The sequence below is a fragment of the Apostichopus japonicus genome, chromosome 11, assembly GCF_037975245.1.
Source record: "Apostichopus japonicus isolate 1M-3 chromosome 11, ASM3797524v1, whole genome shotgun sequence".
Lineage (NCBI taxonomy): Eukaryota > Metazoa > Echinodermata > Holothuroidea > Aspidochirotida > Stichopodidae > Apostichopus > Apostichopus japonicus.
In genome coordinates this window covers 4,553,315-4,573,061 of record NC_092571.1, presented here as the reverse complement: position 1 = coordinate 4,573,061, position 19,747 = coordinate 4,553,315, and the positions used below count along the sequence as shown (strand labels likewise).

General features: G+C 38.4%; 1 protein-coding gene and 1 long non-coding RNA gene across 2 annotated transcripts in view; both read right to left on the bottom strand.

The window, feature by feature from the left end:
- Positions 1 to 9,967, bottom strand: part of LOC139976370 (protein ELYS-like) — a 165,745-nt gene extending 155,778 nt beyond the window's left edge. Inside the window, exons 1-9 of the mRNA XM_071985064.1 lie at positions 9,785 to 9,967; positions 6,891 to 7,025; positions 6,237 to 6,496; positions 4,879 to 5,149; positions 4,385 to 4,565; positions 3,667 to 3,792; positions 2,816 to 2,900; positions 1,963 to 2,131; positions 1,117 to 1,258 (exon numbers count right to left, since the gene is read on the bottom strand). Of these exons, the coding sequence (XP_071841165.1) occupies positions 1,117 to 1,258; positions 1,963 to 2,131; positions 2,816 to 2,900; positions 3,667 to 3,792; positions 4,385 to 4,565; positions 4,879 to 5,149; positions 6,237 to 6,496; positions 6,891 to 7,008 (1,352 nt within the window). The 5' untranslated portion in view covers positions 7,009 to 7,025; positions 9,785 to 9,967. The remainder of the gene's footprint in view (positions 1 to 1,116; positions 1,259 to 1,962; positions 2,132 to 2,815; positions 2,901 to 3,666; positions 3,793 to 4,384; positions 4,566 to 4,878; positions 5,150 to 6,236; positions 6,497 to 6,890; positions 7,026 to 9,784) is intronic.
- Positions 9,968 to 15,898: 5,931 nt separating this feature from the next.
- Positions 15,899 to 19,732, bottom strand: LOC139976175 (uncharacterized). Its single transcript, XR_011796021.1, has 2 exons — positions 19,508 to 19,732; positions 15,899 to 17,543 (listed from the first exon to the last, which is right to left on the bottom strand). It is a non-coding gene; the product is annotated as an uncharacterized lncRNA (long non-coding RNA).
- Positions 19,733 to 19,747: the final 15 nt, after the last annotated feature.

The window sequence follows — 19,747 nt, the reverse complement described above, 5'->3', positions numbered from 1 at the left end:
ACATGTAGCAACTGATCAGTGAGTTAACAAGAGTAAAATACTAGGGTTAGCTTTTTTTCAAAGAATACATAACTCTTTCATAAAGCACCTACGTTTCCACTTGATGAATGTCACATCAAGGAATCCACAGCCAGCACATACTATTTGCAAAAAATAATCAATTGAACTGAGAGAGTAGGCAACAAAAATGGTAGACAGAATCTTTCAACAGATGGAAGCAGTAGGTCAAACAACACTCAGTAAAACAATAGCTTGACTTCCGTCGGGCGCTGCCCTAGACCTGGCCCCACCCTCCCATGGGATACCCTTTCAAACTAGAGCCCCCACCCCTGTGACGGTGCTGTTCCCTTTGAATAGGTCAAACTCACAAGCACTCTAGCCACCAGGGTTAATAACGAGGGGTCCAACTCTAATCTCTCTTGCCAGAGCCAAGACCCCCCCCCCCCTCCTATACGTAAGGATAGGTTTAATTATGACATTATAGATATTAATTAACAAGGTGGAAGAGATACACTTGTGATTACTAAGGTGGTTTATATTATTTAGTAACCTCCAGGCTTTACCTATAGCTTGATCAGTATGATTGTTGAAATTGTGTTTGCTATCAATAGATATTCCAAGAAAGGTGAGCTTCAGATGAGGGACAGATAATGTCCTTAAAAAGTTGAATTTGAAACTTATCAGAATTCTTGATTCTAGAAAACAGGTAGATAAAAGTCAATAGTTTTGATTTATGTGTTTATTTTAATTCTACATTTAGCACACCATTCTTCAAGAATAGTGATAAACTTGTGCATGAAGTCAATACTGGTTTTTAATTAACTTACTAAGTAAGCCAGAACAGCGAGATTTTCAGTGAATTGACTGAGGTGAGTGTTTGGAAGCATACTGTCGGACACAGGGAATGTCATTAACATACAGGCTATACAAGAGAGGGCTTAAAACAGACCCTTGCAGAGTGCCAGATCAGACATCTAACAATTGAAGCTAATCTTCATTTTGCCATCTTTGAGGTATAGACGCTGAGTGAGACACACAACAGCAGAAGTATATTTCTTCCACAATAACCTATATCAATTGATCTATAACATGGATTGAAGGTTTTATGCAACTTACTTTAGTCTTGCAGGCATCTGTGCAAAGTACCACTGGTTAAGATCAAACACTGCTAAGAAGTAGTTTGACTCCAACTGTCCATCAGCGGTCTCTGGTCGCCCCTCCCAGACAATAGCAGTCAATGTCCTATCACTCTCAGCATCTAACAACGAAGCAAGCTCTTTCAAGATTGAGCATCACAAACAGAAGGGAAAGGACTGTTCTAGCCATGTTAAATCTTTACCCTCAAATGTGCAGGACATTAATTGATTCACAGTGTGAGTGCACAACAGCTTTAACATTCCATTTTGTTTGGTTTAAAATCTTTGAGTGAAGTTGCAAAATGGATAAATGGATAAATATTGAAGCAGTTGCATATTTTGGTGAACATACTGACATAAGAGCCTCAATTAAACCTTATATTTAGAAATTCCAAGAACAGCAAAGAAATAAATAAAGAAAAAACATCCTACTAAAGAAATGTAAGCTGACAAATTGAGTTGTAGATTGATCTATGGATTAGTCTTGCACAACTTCACACAAAACCAGCAAATTGTGCTAATGAGAAAAAGCTGTGACAAGAACAGATTCTAAGACGTCACATTGTTTAGCAATGGAGGAAAATTTGTAGATTCCTCCCAAACATCTATACATTATCACTGGAGACAATGAAAAGTGCTAATGAAAATCATAGAACATATTCACACATATCAGAATGTCAAAGTGGTATACAATACTGTAACTGCTCTGTCACTAGTAAGAAACTGTGCCAAGAATTTAGCAGTCCCCCCCCCCCCCTTAAACATGTTATATTGATGGTGTTTAAATAGTGAGTGGCAACATTTAATATTGAAGGCTATATCTTACAATCCTCATCATCTGAATCATCCATCTGATCTCGGTCTTCCTCTTGGGACAGGATTTTTTCAAGGGTACAGCATCCTATCAAACGGCTCCCGAGGGAGAGTTCTTCATCAGAGATGTAAGGATCATGAGTTAAGTAGTGTTGAAATCGGGGAATACAATTATTTAGTTCCTATAGAAAGAAAACAAGGATAAGAATAGTGGTATAGTTATAGCATCATTTCACTATCAGTGTAAAATGACTTGATGAATAATGAGTTGCTTACTTCAGATTCCATCTTTTGCTAATTTCTCATGAAAAAAATGTTAATAAATTAATTTACTAGATCAATATCTTAATTGCAAAGACTGATTGAGGACTTACAGGAATATTTTTATTATTGCATCTTTTTCACTGAGGTAGAAATTTGATATCAGTTTCACAAACAACAGTATTTCACTTGTCAACTAATGAACTGCCAACATTGTAACTGTTCACATCCACTGCAAATGGATGGTCATTGTTAGTATCAGAGACAAAAGTCTGAGTCCTTTTGTTCTCATAATGGCCATAACCATTCCTGGTTTCTTTAACTAATTGCTTTGGTACTCCAGTTCTTTCACAATGCATGAGTTTCCATGAATAATATCAGTCTTTTCTGTATCTTCTCTCCGTTCACATTTATCAAATTGTGGTTTTCCTTTACATTGAATGACAGACATCACAAGTTTTTAGTGTTTTCAATGGAGTTCACAGGATAAGAGACATTTACACATACTGCCCAAACCATCTTAAAATGCTGAGAGAACTGTCGGTTATTTAATACTGAGTAAATGATGTAGCCTGAGACATTATTCATTATGTAAATTGTTTTACCTTAAACAGATGTCCATAAGATCCATGGTATGTCTTTTCTTCATAGGAAAGTTGGAAGAGGTGGACATCAGTAGGGACATCTTGACTGCAGCAGACAAAGAAAAGACTTTTCAAACAAAGGTAAAACATTTGCTCTGTAACCCAACATCCCAAGTACTCACACACTACATACACAAGAGCTGTGTGTTTAGTACAATACTCATTATCCTGATTCATCTCTAAATCTGCCTTGTGGTTACAAGCAAAACATACATATATTACATGTTATTATGAAAAAAACAAACATGCCACCTCATGTGGATTAGCATATGAAAATTCCCCGATAAAACCAACACAGCGAACATAGTTAAACAACTACAAGTCAGTACCAGACATTTTGGCATCACAAATAGTTTGAAACTGATGTCAACTTTTACTACATCTTAAAAACAATGCAATTACCATTGTAACTAAGACTGCAATAGTTAAATTTTGTATAATAAGCAGTGCCAACATGACCACTTGTTGTACGACTATGTGCTGTTCACAACCATAGAATATAGCACACAGAACAAATACAAACTCCATTTGACTGCACACTTTGTGCTTAATATGTACAAAACATGCAAAGAATGTATGTATAGATCGGAGGCAATAAGCATAATGTCAACTTCTTTTGACTACTCTAGGAATTGATCTCAAAACACAACTATTGTTGATCTATTCTAATTTTGTATCCACAGAGGTAACAGTGTAACACCTCATACAGTATCTCTTCAGTATTATTTTTGTGGGGATGGAGGGTTTGGGGGAGGGGATTTTCTTTGTATTAGCACAAGTAGCAGAAGACAACTCCATACACATCAACATACTTTGAGTCCCATGGCAAAGGGCCTCGTCCCACCCACAAGTAGCAGAAGTACTGAGGGTCATCAGTGGGCTCTTGGCTGGCAAAGAAAGACACTGGAGTCATCTGAGGACAAACTGGACTGCTGTATCTATAATATCAATAATGAAAAGAACAATAAGAATATCACATTTGTCCACCGATACTGCACCAGGAATGATGAACTCAAACATAAACTTGAGGGTTCCAAATAAGCATTGACAGAGCAAAATAACAATTGTGGGATCTGGACACTGCTCTAGAGATATTTACAAACATTGAAACACTTGCTTTGTTTTAAAACAACAGCTTTCACTACAAATATTTGACCCAATTAAAATTTCAAGTCTGCCTCACCCAAGCCATAATCTTCTTTCCAGCACTTTGCTTAGGGGAAGGGCATTGTAGAGAAAGGTAGGGAAATCACATTTTAGGGAAGGGAATTGTAGGGAAGTGGTAGGGAATTGAATTGTAGGGAAGGGTAGGGGGAGGGAATTGTAAGGAAGGGTAGGGCAAGGGAATTGTAAGGAAGGGGAGGGGAATTGTCGGTAGAGGGAATTGTAGGGAAGGAAATTGTAGGGAGGGGGAGGGGAAGGGGAGGGAGACAATTGATGATGAGAATGAAGGCTGCAATTTAAGGATCAGATTACATTTTTCTATCACAATATTTCATGTCCCATTAGTACATGATAAAATTGACTTACTCAAGTGTAGGCCCAGCTAACTGCCATAGCTGAAAGCAGCCAAAGTTGAAACCCACTGCTAGTGTTCCGGAGTGAGGAAAATATGTGAGGTTTGAAACAAAAACATCATCCGGGTTGTAGTCTCTATGGACCTCCTCGTCTGCCCGCAAGTATCGGAAGGCAAAATAGGTATGAGCACTAGCTGCAAATGAATCATTAAAGCCACTGTTTAGGTATGCCATTGTATGAACATTATAAACCCATTGACAGTCAGTCAGTAGAACTAGCACAGAAGCACAAAGTTCTTGTTGCAGTTTACATACACATTTGTGTCATATTTAATTACCATTAGTTTAACTTAATAAAGTTTCCTCAGTATTTGATCTGAGCAGGCTAACAAAGACACAACACATGTTTCAATAGTGCTCAGGCAAATCATGCATGTTAAATAATTCCCAATAAGTATACACACTTCCACAGGTCAAAGTCTCTTGATATTTTCCAATAATGCTTACAGTTTATCTCCAGACATAGGTGCTCTCCTCTTTGCGATGACTTCAGTCGTATGTTTTCAATACATTGTGTGTCCACATTAACAATTTTGGCCTCTCTGGCATGTTGTTCATCTGATGTGTCATTCTCATCCACACGTAAATCTAACAAATAAAAATGTCCTTTCTCTGTCCCCACGGCAGCAATTCCAAAAAACTTTTGCATTTGTTGACTCAGACAGAAGTTTGGTGCATTGATTCCTCCGTCTTCTGTTATTATTTCTACACACATGACCTACAAAATCAATATGAAAGGACAGTAAAAATGTAGCATCTAGGTTAAGTTGCTAGTGCAATAATCCAAAGGTTAGGTTAGGAAAGCTTGAATACTTTATAAACATACTAGCTAAAGAATTAACAACCAGATAGGATCTAAATTATGCAATATAATTTCATGAGTGACAAACCAAAGCCAACAAGCTAATATGGAAACAAATTAATGTAACATTGTACACAAGTTGTGACCTGAAATAAACACAATTTCCACAGACAACAATGTAGTGCTGGTACTCAATAAGGTGAATATGTAAACACTAAAGCATGAATTTCATTTTAGCTTTACTATTGGAGTTATCATATTTTCAAGTTTCCATATTTCAGACTTTGATCTCTTGTGACCACAAATGAACTTTGACCTCTACTAACCAGTGTGACAAAACTCCCAGTGGTTACTTTCCAAACACTATAAATAATTTAAAGTTAAAAATCCAGCTGAACAGTTTGTCCCTATGTTGAATGTGGTTGATTGGTTGTAACTTACTTTGACTGAATACACTCTTCCTTATTCCAGGAAAAGGATCACAGCAATAATGTGTGATGTCATCAAATGTTGCAGATGTTCTTCACAAGTGTTACTTTCATTAGTTTCATATTATAATTTTCTATTGATTTATACTTGACATTGATGCATTTGAAATGTTTGACAACTTTGCTTAGCTGTAGATTCTCTATGTCTTGAGAATTTTTCATCAAAATGCAACATTTTGTAGAAATATCATTTTCCTGTGGATACAACAAAACTTATATGATCTTGGGTATTGCTGTGCTAACTTAATTGGTTCCAAATGCTAGGTATGAAATTAAACCAAGCTTTGTTTTGAAGTTATCAAGTTTACAATGTTTTAAGACTTTGAATGTCATTGGCCTAAAGTGACCTTTGACCACTACAGAAAACAAAATGGTTCTTCCACTCACTAAGATGGTCCATATACCAACTATCAAGTTAAAATACATCCTTTGAAGTTACAGAGTTTATGCTTCTGCCTTCAGCAAGGATTCAATAATGAAACAAAAACCATCCCAGAAGCTAAGTTCATACTCACCCCAAAGGGAATTTTAACAGCCAGTTTAACTTTTCCTGTGGTCATTTCATAGACGCATACTAGACCTTTTCCTGCTGCTGATGATTTCAGTCCTAAGAGTAATGCATTTCCTCCACCGTAGACAATTTCCTTCACACTGGTAACATGTATCGATGGATCATCAGTACTTATATCAAATTGGTGAGAAGAAATTTGTTCACCATTTGAAGCATTCACAATCTCCAATATCGGTCCCCGTACCATCCATGCTTTGGATCCATCTGTAATTAACCAGAGGCAAACTTGAAAAGTTTAAGATCAAAATTATAGGGCAAACAGGGTAATAAGACAGGCAAATTAGCAATGCTACAGTTCACACCACTTGTAATGGCAGCTGCAATATAAAGTAAGTAATAAGAAACCAAGTTTGGAAAACTTCTTTCAAAAATTTGCAGGGGAGTAGCAATCTGCCAAGCAGTTGCATTTGGTTCTGTTAGTTTTTGTTTTATAAGTCAGCATGTTTGATTGAACATTGATTATAGCTGCATATTTAGTAAGCTAGATAATCTATGTGTATGAAACATGGAACTACAGTAAGAGCAAGGTTTAGTTGTTAGGCTAAAATGGGTAGCCATTCTCTACATGCAAATATTTAAATTGATTGCTTCAACAAACCTCTTGTGAACCCTCCAAATAGGTTGGTCTGAACTACCTTCTTTTCCAGGCTGGAAATGGATGCCTGGTCTATAGTGATTGGAGGCTCGGAAGAGTATGGACTTTGAATTCCGTCCATTATTAGGGCTTAGATAACTAGGTAAGAAAAAGAATAAACTAAAGTTTAAACAAATGTTTGAGATTGCAACAATGGAAAGAGTAGTAAGGATCGTTAGCACCATAAGGGCAACAGAAAATAAATTTTTCTTTTGGTTGCGACAGCTTTTCTCCATTAAACCCACATGGTCAGAGTGAATCTGCTTCGGGAGTTTGTTTTACGAAATTCATCAGCAAACACGTATTGAGCCTATAAATGGACATAGCACTATTATGCTTCTAGAGCTGTTAAGAGGCACACTTCCAGATTAGAAAACTTTTCCTTAAGTGAAAATTGGATGAAAACAGCACATGCATTGATTTTAAAAGCAATTTTAGGATATCAGAAAGGAAAACTTCAAAGTTTGTAGATGCGTGACGTTGCAGTAGTATAACCCATTACACTGACGAAACAGTTGTTAAGAATCTTACTACCCATATAGCTGTACATATGTCATAAACTTAGGCTTTTGAATGCCCAAAGTATTGTTGGGTTTATATTGACTGCATAAAAAATGGGTACCCTGAAAAAAGTAAGCAAACAGCTATCCAGGAGCAAATTTCTGGGCCGATTCCATCACTTTTATAGTTGAGACAAAACCCAATGCAAACTGCTATAATAATTTACCATCGGTAAGAAGTAAGCTTGCACGTTTCGTGAAAACTAAACAACCTTTTTTTTGTAGACAAAACAACCACATCTGGCTCAAACAATGGTTTTCCCCCTCCCGAATCGCACATCTCAGCGGTGTCGGTATCGCAAAGATGTGTATTTTTTTATGCTTTACCAAGAGTGGTCCAAGTCTAGTTTAATCGTAGTAAAGGGTAAAAATCAAGTGAATAAATTCAAGAAATGTTAGTCTTTATGACTCTCTATTTATAAGGGTTTACGGAGATGTGGGCAGAGTGTAAAACCGATTATGACCAATTTGGAGGTTGTTGAAAAAATAGCTTTACAATATGATTGGTCCAATAAATGTAATAGTGGCTGACAAGGTGTTGGAATGTACCAATTGCATGAGACCCTAGCCATGTTTGTGGGTGTCTCGGCAGTAAAATGATTTCTCTTAAAGAAGTGAAGAGAAACTTCTGTCTACACATTCAAGTACAAGTTGTAAAATATCCCTAGCATTAGAGGGATTAGGTCAGTAAAGATGATAAGTTGTTTAAGTTAAAGTTGGAAAGATGTTGTCATCAACGTAAACGAACGGAACAACCAACTGAAAGTTGCCTAATCTGATAACTCAAGTGGTAAGAAAAAAAGTGAAAGGAAACTTCCAAAGAAAAGAAAATTTGTTAGCATACAAAGAATAATAGTTCAACAGCAACATCTGTACTTTCCAGCCATATATGCAACCCTTTTACTCCTTTAGTATTCCTTGGCTCAAGCCTGATGCCAGGTGTATCTTGTGAATAATGGACTAAGATTGGTCTGATATTACTTTTTGCATCTTTGTTTTTCAGCTCGTGAACAGGGCCCTGCTCAAATGCTCTTTCACTGCTAGCTTGTCTTGGCCAGCTTCGTGCGCGGCTGTTCATGTAGTATGGTATAGTGGATTGCACAATGTACCTTTCAAGTTTTAACATTCATTCTTTGAACGCAAACTCTGCTCAATGTGTTTGAAAAGATTTTCTCCATTTCCTCTGCTGTTAAATTGACGTAAAATATTAAGAACAACACAAAGAAGCCAAACATGGATATAACAATTTATTTTGAATTACGTCTTGTCATTTCAATGTGTACTTCTCACAACACTAACATTGGCCACCAAGGTCAGTTCAATACAGCAACTTACAAGGTCACCTAACTGATGGATACATATGAGGGCTGCATAGCCTAATGAATTGCCTAGCTATCCAGATTCAAGCCCTGGTATATGGCGTGTGCCGATCATAGCTGACAATGTCGTCAAAGAAAACCTTTACCTTGTTGCAATTTACTTTCATATTTCAAAAAGAACAGTAAATAGGAGAAACCAAAGTGAACACATGTCTGAAAGCGTTATCTTTGTTTTTTCCAGTATTTGCAATTCAATTTTCATTTTTTTCCCGGTTTTCTTAAAATAAAATATAGTACCGAAATTCTGTCGGCAAAAACCAGTGTCAGTACTAAAACCGGTTGCCCATGCAAGCTTAGTAAGCTCTTAATTTTAAGTTAAAGTTTGCATCATCATAAAAAGTAGCTAGGCTATGACTATGAGAGGCCTAATAAGACCAAAGACTGAGTACTAAACTAGACTAACAAATTAATTATGGCCTAGGCTAGCCCTGTTATTCTAGTTGGTATGTATTTTGCTTTTCCTATTGCTAGATTTCCAAATAAACTGCAGGAAATGATAATTGTTATATTGTACAGTAGCTAGCCTAAGCTTAAGTTACTTAACCAGCTAGTATAGGAATAGCATTGCCATAGCATTAGCAAGTATCAGTATCACTATTTGTACCTTAGTTTGACATGGTTCAGAGGAATTTTGAAGGAATCTTCTTAACAATATTTCGTTCAAATATGCTAGTCTATTGTTTCTCCCATCCAACTCATGTAGCCTGCTAGACTACTACTATCCTAGCTTAATGATAGTTGATACACGTACACTAAGCCGAAGCTCCGACTAGCCTACTGACGATTAGCGTATGTGCACTAGGCTACAACTTACAAGCCTTGGCCTGGGATTACTGTAGGTTTGGCCTAGCCTAACGTTAGGCCTACGTTCGGTTAACATTTAAGATAGGTTGTTCGCCGCCTCTTCACTATAACTCACAGCTGAAAGTGGAGATAGATTTATAACAGGTCTGCAGTCATTCCAAAGGCATGTAGGCAATTTGTTCTAGGTATCTGCAAGTGTGGTTGGGGCTTTCACTCCAGCCGTTGAGTATTGTGTTAGTGTTACTGTTAGGGCATATAAGTCACATTTCGCGCGTACTAACTGATATTCCATAGTTCTGTGTACAGCATGTGTGGAATTGTATATGAAGTTATGGAACGCGAACCCGGCAAAACGTCTTTCGAACACTTGCCATAGAAGTACTTATTTGACGGGCTGTACGCTTCCGAAATTATCGTGAATTGAAGGATTGGTGCACTAGGAATGAACACAGGAATTTGCGCAGGGCTTCGGTTTTCAAAATATTTCCTTTTTTTTGTTTGTGTCTGCTAATTCAAAGGATTCAGCTGAATTCAATCCACCAACTACATGGAATGCATTTCTACTTAGAATCGCGGTGACCCAGGGCAGAAACAAAATCGTGCCATCCCCAACTTTCAAAGGCTGGAATTTTCACAGATCCTTGGCCCCTTCCCTCTTCCTTCACCTGGTAGGAGCCTTGGTTATTTTTGCAGGACAAATAAGATACTGGTGTAGAAACAAGTAATTGTTCTAGAAGAAAACATTATGGTAAGTAAAGTGATATATTTAACGGATAAGAGGATATATTTATATTTAACCTCCAACTCTTCAAACAAAATCGTAACTGTGGTAACAGTACTCGATTAGAATCCGAGTCTTTATGTGAAACTGATGTAATGGGACTGCAGGACCTTTCAATGCATGGTGCTTGTCATCGTTGCCGATGTGTTTCCTTAGCGTGGTTAAAGGGAAATTCCGCTTCGCCGAGGTCGGGCAAAGGTCAATGCTGCCCTCACAGGCACCCAGAAAGCCACTGTAAGCCCCTGAATGCCCTGTATGTCGCGGTTTGTCGTGCGGTTAGTTGTCAGTTAATCGTTATTATTATTAAGGATGTAACTGTTGTCGATCTTACTCTATTTGTGTTTAATGTTACCAAATGTTATTTGTTATGCTTCTTCTTTTTGTATATTTTTATAACAGGAAATCTTATCTGTATTATGTTATTATTGATTTGTGCAAATTCATGTGTTTGTTTTCCGAATGTTTTTATATTATTGTTTGATATTTTTACTTTATAGTTTTCACCGTGGTCCTGTCGAACCACATGTGCAAACTAAACGGGTAGTAACCCTCCGTCTACGTTGTTCAGCTTCATTGCGCGTCGTCTCGGTGACAGCGATGTTGGCTACTCATGTGACAGAGTTTTTGTAAACGTGACAGAATCAGTGAGAATATGTGCAATCTCTTCAATAAATAAGCAGCCTTCATATATTGTCGTCAGAGGCGGACATTGAAAATGTCATGGATAACTCACTTCAGAAACGCCATTAGACAATTCATTGCACCGACAAGTTTCAATCCATAACTGAGCGAATGAGAGCATTTTAACACTGCTGACAACGCATCCTGCCTCTTGTTCAGTGGCGGAGCGTCCATACAGTCAGAGGGGCGGATGCCCCCCCCCCCCCCCCGACGGACTCAAATGGACTGCTGGCGGCCTTTTCAGCTTTTACCAATTTTTACTTATTCGCGATTATTGACCAACATTTTGTTGGTGTAATATTCTGACAAAATGGCGATGACACCTATTTATTCTTCGTTTATCTGCAAATAAGCGAGGCCCGGAAGCAAGTTTTTTTTATGCAGGTAGGTTCGTACCATTGTGTATATTGAATAGCCAATCACAGCCAAGTTCATTTTGACGTCATCAAATATGCACGTGCCACTCGCTCTAAAGCAGTAAGATTTGTAAACAATGTCAATCTGATGCTGTATGAGCATTGTGAGTTCGAATCTCACATCTGCCGAAAATTTTTGTTGTTGTCATTAGCTCGTTTTTATCTTTTATTTTCTCCCAAACCAAGCATTTTTTTGTTCAGAAATCTTTTTCATTTCTTCGCATTTTTATAACTTCCCAAGTGCAACCTTTACTGTGAACTCAATACAAATACAGTATTGTCTTCAACACATCACATACAAGAAAAAATGTTCCTCTGATTCTTTCTTATATAAATGCTAGATCTTTTGTAATGTGTGTCACTGAAGCTGTGAAGGCAAAACTTAGAATAATGATTATTAGGCCTAACCTAGTAGCCTTTTAATGATACAATTTGTAGGTCTGTTATTATTTCAATTTTCAATGACTGTCTAAGTAATAATACTTTGTGTCAACTGCAAATTTCGCAAAACTACTCCCTGAACAATTCGTATGCACAAAGATACGTTAAGAAGATCACTAAGATAGGAAATTTGTGGCAAAGAATTCTTACCAGAATTCTTACCAGGTTTCCAAAATTTTGGAACGAACACAGATTTCATATTAAAAAACTAAAAATTTAGTCGGTGTATGGCTAAAGCTAAAGGAATAGCTTCGCTAGAGATTACTGCAGCATTGTTGTTGCATGGCTGAGGTTAGTTCCAAGGTGTTTCGACAACAGAGAAGTTGACCTGTGACGTACTTCCGTTTTCAAGAGCCCTCTCTCTCTCTCGTATTCCTATGGCAATGGCGCGAAATGGAAAGTGTAAATTACTTGTTGTACAACAACAAGTTGTTCACGGTTAGGCCTACTCAGGCTGAAGATTAACCTGAAAATGACGGCAACTGGGCAGCATGGGTTTGAAGCCTGTACGTAAAGATTAAATGTATTCTCTTGACTTGAACTTTTAACGTTTGAGAAAATTAAATAAGGCAGGCTTTGTTGCAGGTTGAACTTGTAGCTGATGCAGCTTAGGCCCCAAGACGTAGCCTAAGGTACCGTAGTCCAAACGGCATAACCGTTAGCCTAATGGTTGGTGAATTACTCAGTTGCACAGCTATGTTTAAACGAAATTGGGGTCGATGGAGGCAGGAATAAATTTTGATAAGGATTATACTTCTAGTGGAGGTGCTTATAGGTGTTTTGAAAGGAAGGAAAGTCATTTCTAACATTATCAGGAGGAATGCTAAGGTACTCCTACCCCTAGCTAGCTAGTAACTAGTTACAGGGATTATCTTTACGAATGAAGATTGTCTTTACGAATGCTAGTATTTGTAAATTTTTTGCTGAATTAACTGTTCTTCTTGAGGATCTGCAAGGTCCGGAAGAACAAAGGTCCGCGAGACCGAAATTAAAACAAAGTGGCTAAAATTACGACTAGTCGTAAGAATAATTTATAAATACGCATGCGCAGTTGCTTTAACATGGCTATATTTATGACTAGGAGTATTATTTTTACGACTAGGAGTAACAATAATTTAATTAGGGTTAGGTTAGTGTTTGGGGTTAGGGTTACCCGTACTACATGCGCAGTTGCTTATTTACTTTACTGCGCTTGAATTCGCCGAAGTCGTAAGAATAGTTAATAAATAGTCATAAGAATAGCCACGGCCAAATTTAAAAGGTCCGTCACACCGAATATCTTCGAAACCGAGGTATTGAGACCGAAACTATTACTAGGCCCCGCGAGACCTAAACTACTCGGCCTATAATAGCACTTGGTAAGACAATTATTACTACCGGTAATATTACCTTGATAAAGCACGTAAAAGAATTTACAACCATTTATTTTTCATAATGAATACCAGTGAGTTGCGCAAGGGGGCTTGGGCAGCTTGCATTGATCCTAGGCCTCCACCAGTGGCGTAACCAGAGGGGGTTGCAGGGGGCAAAAGCCCCCGCTCTCAAATATCAAAGCCCCCTGCTGTGTGTTTGTGCTATAAAATGTACACATTTTTAGGAGGTAAATTAGACATTTGGTCTATTATGAGGAAATATTGTCAACTGTTACGGGCTAGAGGTTAGAAGTCGACCCCTAATTAATGCTGAAAGAAGACATGATGAAAACATGATGCGGTTTTCGGTTCTACTTCTGTAAGGAGTAAAAATTCTTTAGACTGCTCGAATTTCAAATAATATTTTTTATTTTTGTAATGTGACAATGTAAAAAAAAGTGAACATTTCAAATTGGTTTATATCACCCGTTTTTCCTTACCTCTTCAGATTTTAAGGGGAGGGGGCGGGACGTCCATCAGTGAAGAATTTAGGGGGCAGTCTCGTGGACTATCGGTTCTCGGAAATTCGATCTCGCAGACCTTCGGTCTCGTGGAATTCTCCTGGACATTGATAGTGCTGAGGTTTCTTACCCGGGGTATGTTGTGTATCGTCAGGAGGGATACTCCTTATGGAATTAGTGGGTAAGCTTCCACGGTTTTTTGAAAACTTACAACCGGTTTGCTCTAGCAAAAAAACCAATCTGGCTCAAAAACCATTTTTTTTCCACTCCCGAATTGCATTGAAAACATCAAAATCGCTGATGGAGTTGTCGCGATCCCTAAAATGCGTATTTTTGAAGCTTTACCAACAGTGGTCCAAGTCTAGTTCGTTCGCAGTAAAGGGTAAAAAATAAGGAGAATAAATTCAAGAAATGTTACTGCCATCATGACTCACAACTGAACTAAAGTAAATATGTCGAAAAGAAATGTGTTAGTTTGTCTTGTGTTTACTGTACTTCATGAAGTTCATTTTTGTGTTCAGAAAAAAATCACGGTCATGTCGATCACCTGATGGTCTCGCCACCTAGAAAACTACTCTGATAATGACAGTACAAGTAAATATTTACTTACAATCGTCTAAGAATTTCTGTTATCTAAGGAAGGGTTTGCTCGGTTGGTTGCTTGCTGTTTAAACAGCTAATGATCATAAAATAGAATTTGTTGGTTAACGCAAACATTTTTTGCCCCAGATGGAGAATCTTCCTAAAATGTAAATGTTATTGTAATAACCCCGCTTGAAAAACTACAATCAATTGCGCTACCCCCATGTTCAAGCTATTACGATGTTATATTTTCAGAGATTAGGGCCGAGCGTAAACCCCATGACCAATTGGAGATATTAAAAAAAATTGCTTTACAATAAGATTGGTCCAATATATTCAGTAGTGGCTGACAAAGTGTTCGAAGGTACCAAATTTCACAAGGCTCTAGCCATGTTCGTGGGTGGCGTCTTGGCGGTAAAATAAATTTCTTTTCAAGGAGTGAAGAGAATCTACCGTCTACACTTTCAGAGGTCATTGTATAAAGCTCAAAACGTCACAAAGTACGATTAATATGCTGCATAACTTTTTTTCTAATAGGGTTGTGAATGAGTGGAACGGTTTGCCTGAGAAAGTTGTACTTGCAAGTAGTGTCACTGGGTTTAAGAATGCTTTGGACAAGCACTTTAAGCAATTGATGTAATCGGGTCTGAGTGTTTGTGTCTCAGTTTTTTTCTCTCCTATAGGGTCCTTGGGAATTGCGTGTCCCTTCTGATCCTTATTTTTCTACCAAACTCAACTAATAATAACAATAAATACGTTCAGATAGGCACTACGTTAGGTCTGCAGAAGTCTGGTAGAAGCTAATTTCAGTATTCAAGGTGCCAGTGAACTGTCATTCTAAGTAATTTAGTTCTTCTTGGTAATTTGTTTGGCCATAATAAAAGTCTGTTCAGGTGATGCAGAATTTATTCAGCAGGTGGTTCAAGTCCACCAACAGATAAGATTAAGCCACTCAGTTTCCAAGAAGTATTTGATCCTTTGTGCATGTAATGATGTGAATTAATTTCTATAGAAAAAAGGCTAATCCCATGATAGAAATTTTGTTTGGCAATTTGGCAAATCAATCAATCAATGAATATTCTGAAATTTCTTACAGAGGAGTTTTGTCTGTGAATATGATATAATTCTTTTTGTTCATCTTGGGTCACCGTACACTTGGACGTGCAATTCCAGTACAAAAAGGTCTCTTAATTTACAGTTAGCTTGATACAACAATGTGTAAAATTCTTCAACAACACATAAGATAGTGCCCGCCTCTTTAAACAAGAAAACTGGGAGCTGATGTTGTTAAAGCTCACTACCAGCTGCTTTTGATTGGCAAAAAAATCCTTGGCGGAGTGTGTACGTTAGGTCTAAAGAAAATTGCAGCAGCTCAGCCCAGCAAATTTGGAAGGATCAAAAACATTGCCCGCTTCAGGAAGGACAAAGAGTGTAGGAACTTCTAACAAACAGATAAAACTTATTTATTTTATATTTCTTTTTTACACATACAATGCAAGAATCATAACATACTTAACAATGTGAAGTTTTTATCTGGTACACAAGAGGTACAAACAAACCCACTGACAGGAATCTGGGGGTGGGGGCAGGTGCACTCTATAAGGTCTTTTTCCCACAGTTTCCCAGACCTTGAGCAAATTTTCAAATACACAACTAGAAATACAAATTTCCCAAAGGGGATGGGGGGGGGGGACCCCTTGTTCCCTCTCCCACGTTTGCCTCAAAACCATAACTTGGAAAAAAGCTTACTAAAGCTTCACCATATTACATATAGGGGCTTAATAAAACCACAATTTTCTCTAATGGACAGAGGCACCTCCCTTATTTCCTTCTCACTGGTACCCACTTCAGACCCAACATCCATGGACAAACATGTCATGCTTTCTCTTGAAGAGCTGCATCATTTCTAATCGTGAAGGAAGAAGAGGCTCTGTATATAAAGCCCAGATGAACAAGCATCAGGCCACATATTCAACTTATCTAGGCTGGTAGAAGTGTTGTATAGGATCAAATCACATTGTGACATTTGTAAAAAAAAAAGGTACTTTATGCTATATTCATCCTGAAGTTAGTTCAAGATTGATGAATATGTGACACAACACATTATATCAGTACCCTTGATAAGAAAGAAACTTGAGCATTTTGTCCATAATGAGCTTTTTCCTGACTCCTAGCCTCTGAAACATGACAGGTGATATTTCCCCACAAACAGAACAATCTGGCACTATATAAAGGTAGGTTTCACAATTTGACCAACTCAATCTATAAGAAAAAGTGAAGGCTATCAAAGTGAAGACAACAGAGATTGTTTTTTTCTTCGCAAGTTTTCAGACAAGCCAAAACAAACAGCTATCTCTGATGTGAGGATCTGTAGAAAGCCCAAATCACAAGGTATTGTCTTAGAAACAGATGACAGGGATGACAGATAATACACCGGAGAAAGCACTACTTTCCTGTTCATCCATCAGACCAGCCAGCAACAACTGCTATTAAAGCGTTATGGAGACATGGTGCTTATTGATGCCACCCACAAGACCACAAAATATGCTCTTCCCGTTCTTGGTACAGTAGTTGTGAGGACCAATGTTGGTTATAGTCCTGTGGCTGAATTCATCACAGAGGATGAAACAACTGTTGCGATAATAGAGGCCATTGACATCATCAAAACATGGAACCCTGAATGGAACCCCAAATTCTTCATGCTTGACTATCCGAACAAGAACACCAAGCACTGCATGCAGTGTTTCCTGGTACACAGAAGTTTTTATGTGCCTTTCACAGGGAACAGGCATGGCTGCATTGGAGCAAGGAAAGTATGTTAGCTCAACCCTACACAAAGTTATTAGTACTTTCTTTTTAACAGTTTTTAGCAAAGCCACACAGCAAGAGGTTCCTAGTTTGATTCCTGGTCAATGCACCTGTGTTATGTCCTTATGCAAAGCACTTATTATCATTTTGCCGACAAAGTTGGTGAAGAGGGGACATAACATCGTTACTGTTCATCTGTTTATTTGTCTGTTGGTCCATTTGTCTCTCTGTTTGTTCACACGTTAGCCGTCCCTCTGTATGTATATCTGTCAGATCAACCTCCACAAAGCGTCTGGAAAAGAAGTAAAGAAAACAATATTTAGTGTCATTGAATAGAGTGGAAATATAATAGACTTTAATAACATTTTATTCTTATTTGGTAAATATGTAAGCACTTTTTGGTGTCTATGGGGAAAAAAGTTGAGCATGTTTCTTTTAGAAACTTATGTCAGACTGAAGTAAAGACTGGGTGTGTCAAAGTGCAATAGAGTGAGTAAAGGTTGGACTGACTAAATGGTTAGAAGTATATTTGGTAGATCAGTGGATGGCAAAAGGTGGGTGAGGTTAGTAAGTGAATGAATGGAGGTATGTGAATGGTGTGTTAGATGAATTAGGGTATGGCAGATTAAAGGGCACGTTGAGGAATAAAGAATGGAAGATGAATGGAGCATGGGAAGTGAATATAAGATGACTTGTAATTGCAATCTTAGGGTTTCACTGAGATTAGTGTCAAGGTGTTTTGACAACGCAGCTAGTTGAGACTAATTTCAGGGTGTTTCGACAACAAAGAGATTAGTGTCAGGGTGTTTCAACAACGCAGCTAGTTGAGGCTAGTTTCAGGGTGTTTCGACAACAAAGAGATTAGTGTCAAGGTGTTTCGACAACGCAGCTAGTTGAGGCTAGTTTCAGGGTGTTTCGACAACAAAGAGATTAGTGTCAAGGTATTTCGACAACGCAGCTAGTTGAGGCTAGTTTCAGGGTGTTCCGACAACAAAGAGATTAGTGTCAAGGTGTTTCGACAACGCAGCTAGTTGAGGCTAGTTTCAGGGTGTTTCGACAACAAAGAGATTAGTGTCAAGGTGTTTCGACAACGCAGCTAGTTGAGGCTAGTTTCAGGGTGTTTCGACAACAAAGAGATTAGTGTCAAGGTGTTTCGACAACGCAGCTAGTTGAGGCTAGTTTCAGGGTGTTCCGACAACAAAGAGATTAGTGTCAAGGTGTTTCGACAACGCAGCTAGTTGAGGCTAGTTTCAGGGTGTTTCGACAACAAAGAGATTAGTGTCAAGGTGTTTCGACAACGCAGCTAGTTGAGGCTAGTTTCAGGGTGTTTCGACAACAAAGAGATTAGTGTCAAGGTGTTTCGACAACACAGCTAGTTGAGGCTAGTTTCAGGGTGTTTCGACAACAAAGAGATTAGTGTCAAGGTGTTTCGACAACGCAGCTAGTTGAGGCTAGTTTCAGGGTGTTTCGACAACAAAGAGATTAGTGTCAAGGTGTTTCGACAATGCAGCTAGTTGAGGCTAGTTTCAGGGTGTTTCGACAACAAAGAGCATAGTGTCAAGGTGTTTCGACAACGCAGCTAGTTGAGGCTAGTTTCAGGGTGTTTCGACAATAAAACTTGGTATTGCATTCTGAGGGTTTCACTGAGATTGGTGTCAAGGTGTTTCGACAACGCAGCTAGCTGAGGCTAGTTTCAGGGTGTTTCGACAACAAAGAGATAAGTGTCAAGGTGTTTCGACAACGCAGCTGGTTTAAGGGTGTTCCGACAACAAAGAGATTAGTGTCAAGGTGTTTGGACAACGCAGCTAGTTGAGGCTAGTTTCAGGGTGTTTCGACAACGCAGCTAGATGGTCAAGGTGTTTCGACAACGCAGAGAGTTAGGTTCAAGGTGTTTCGACAACAAAGAGATTAGTGTGAAGGTGTTTCGACAACGCAGCTCTAGTTGAGGCTAGTTTGAAGGTGTTTTGACAACAAAACTTGGTATTGCATTCTGAGGGGTTTCACTGATGTTAGTGTCAAGGTGTTTCGACAACCAAGCGAGTTGAGGCTAGTTGCAGGGTGTTTCGACAACAAAACTTGGTATTGCAATCTGAGGGTTTCACTTACTGTACCACACAGTGATTCAAACACTTGGAATTCCATGCAGGGTGTTTCGACACCACATCACAGACACAGTGATTCAGACACCTGGTACAGCGCACTGAGTGTTTCGTGTACCATCTTTACCTAGGGCCTAGATCTGAGGGTTTCGCTTACCTTAGTGATGCAAACAGTTAGTACCGCACACTGAATGTTTCGTTTTCCATCATTTGTTGACTTGATTTTATGCATTTCGTTTTAAAAATGCTCTAAAAGTAACTAGCATCTTCATCTCTATCCCCAACACATCCCAAAACTCCACAATACGATCTGCGAATCTGAAACGGAAGTGACGTTAGAGGTCAACTAGCTGTGTTGTCGAAACACCTTGGAACTAACCTCAGCCGTTGTTGCATC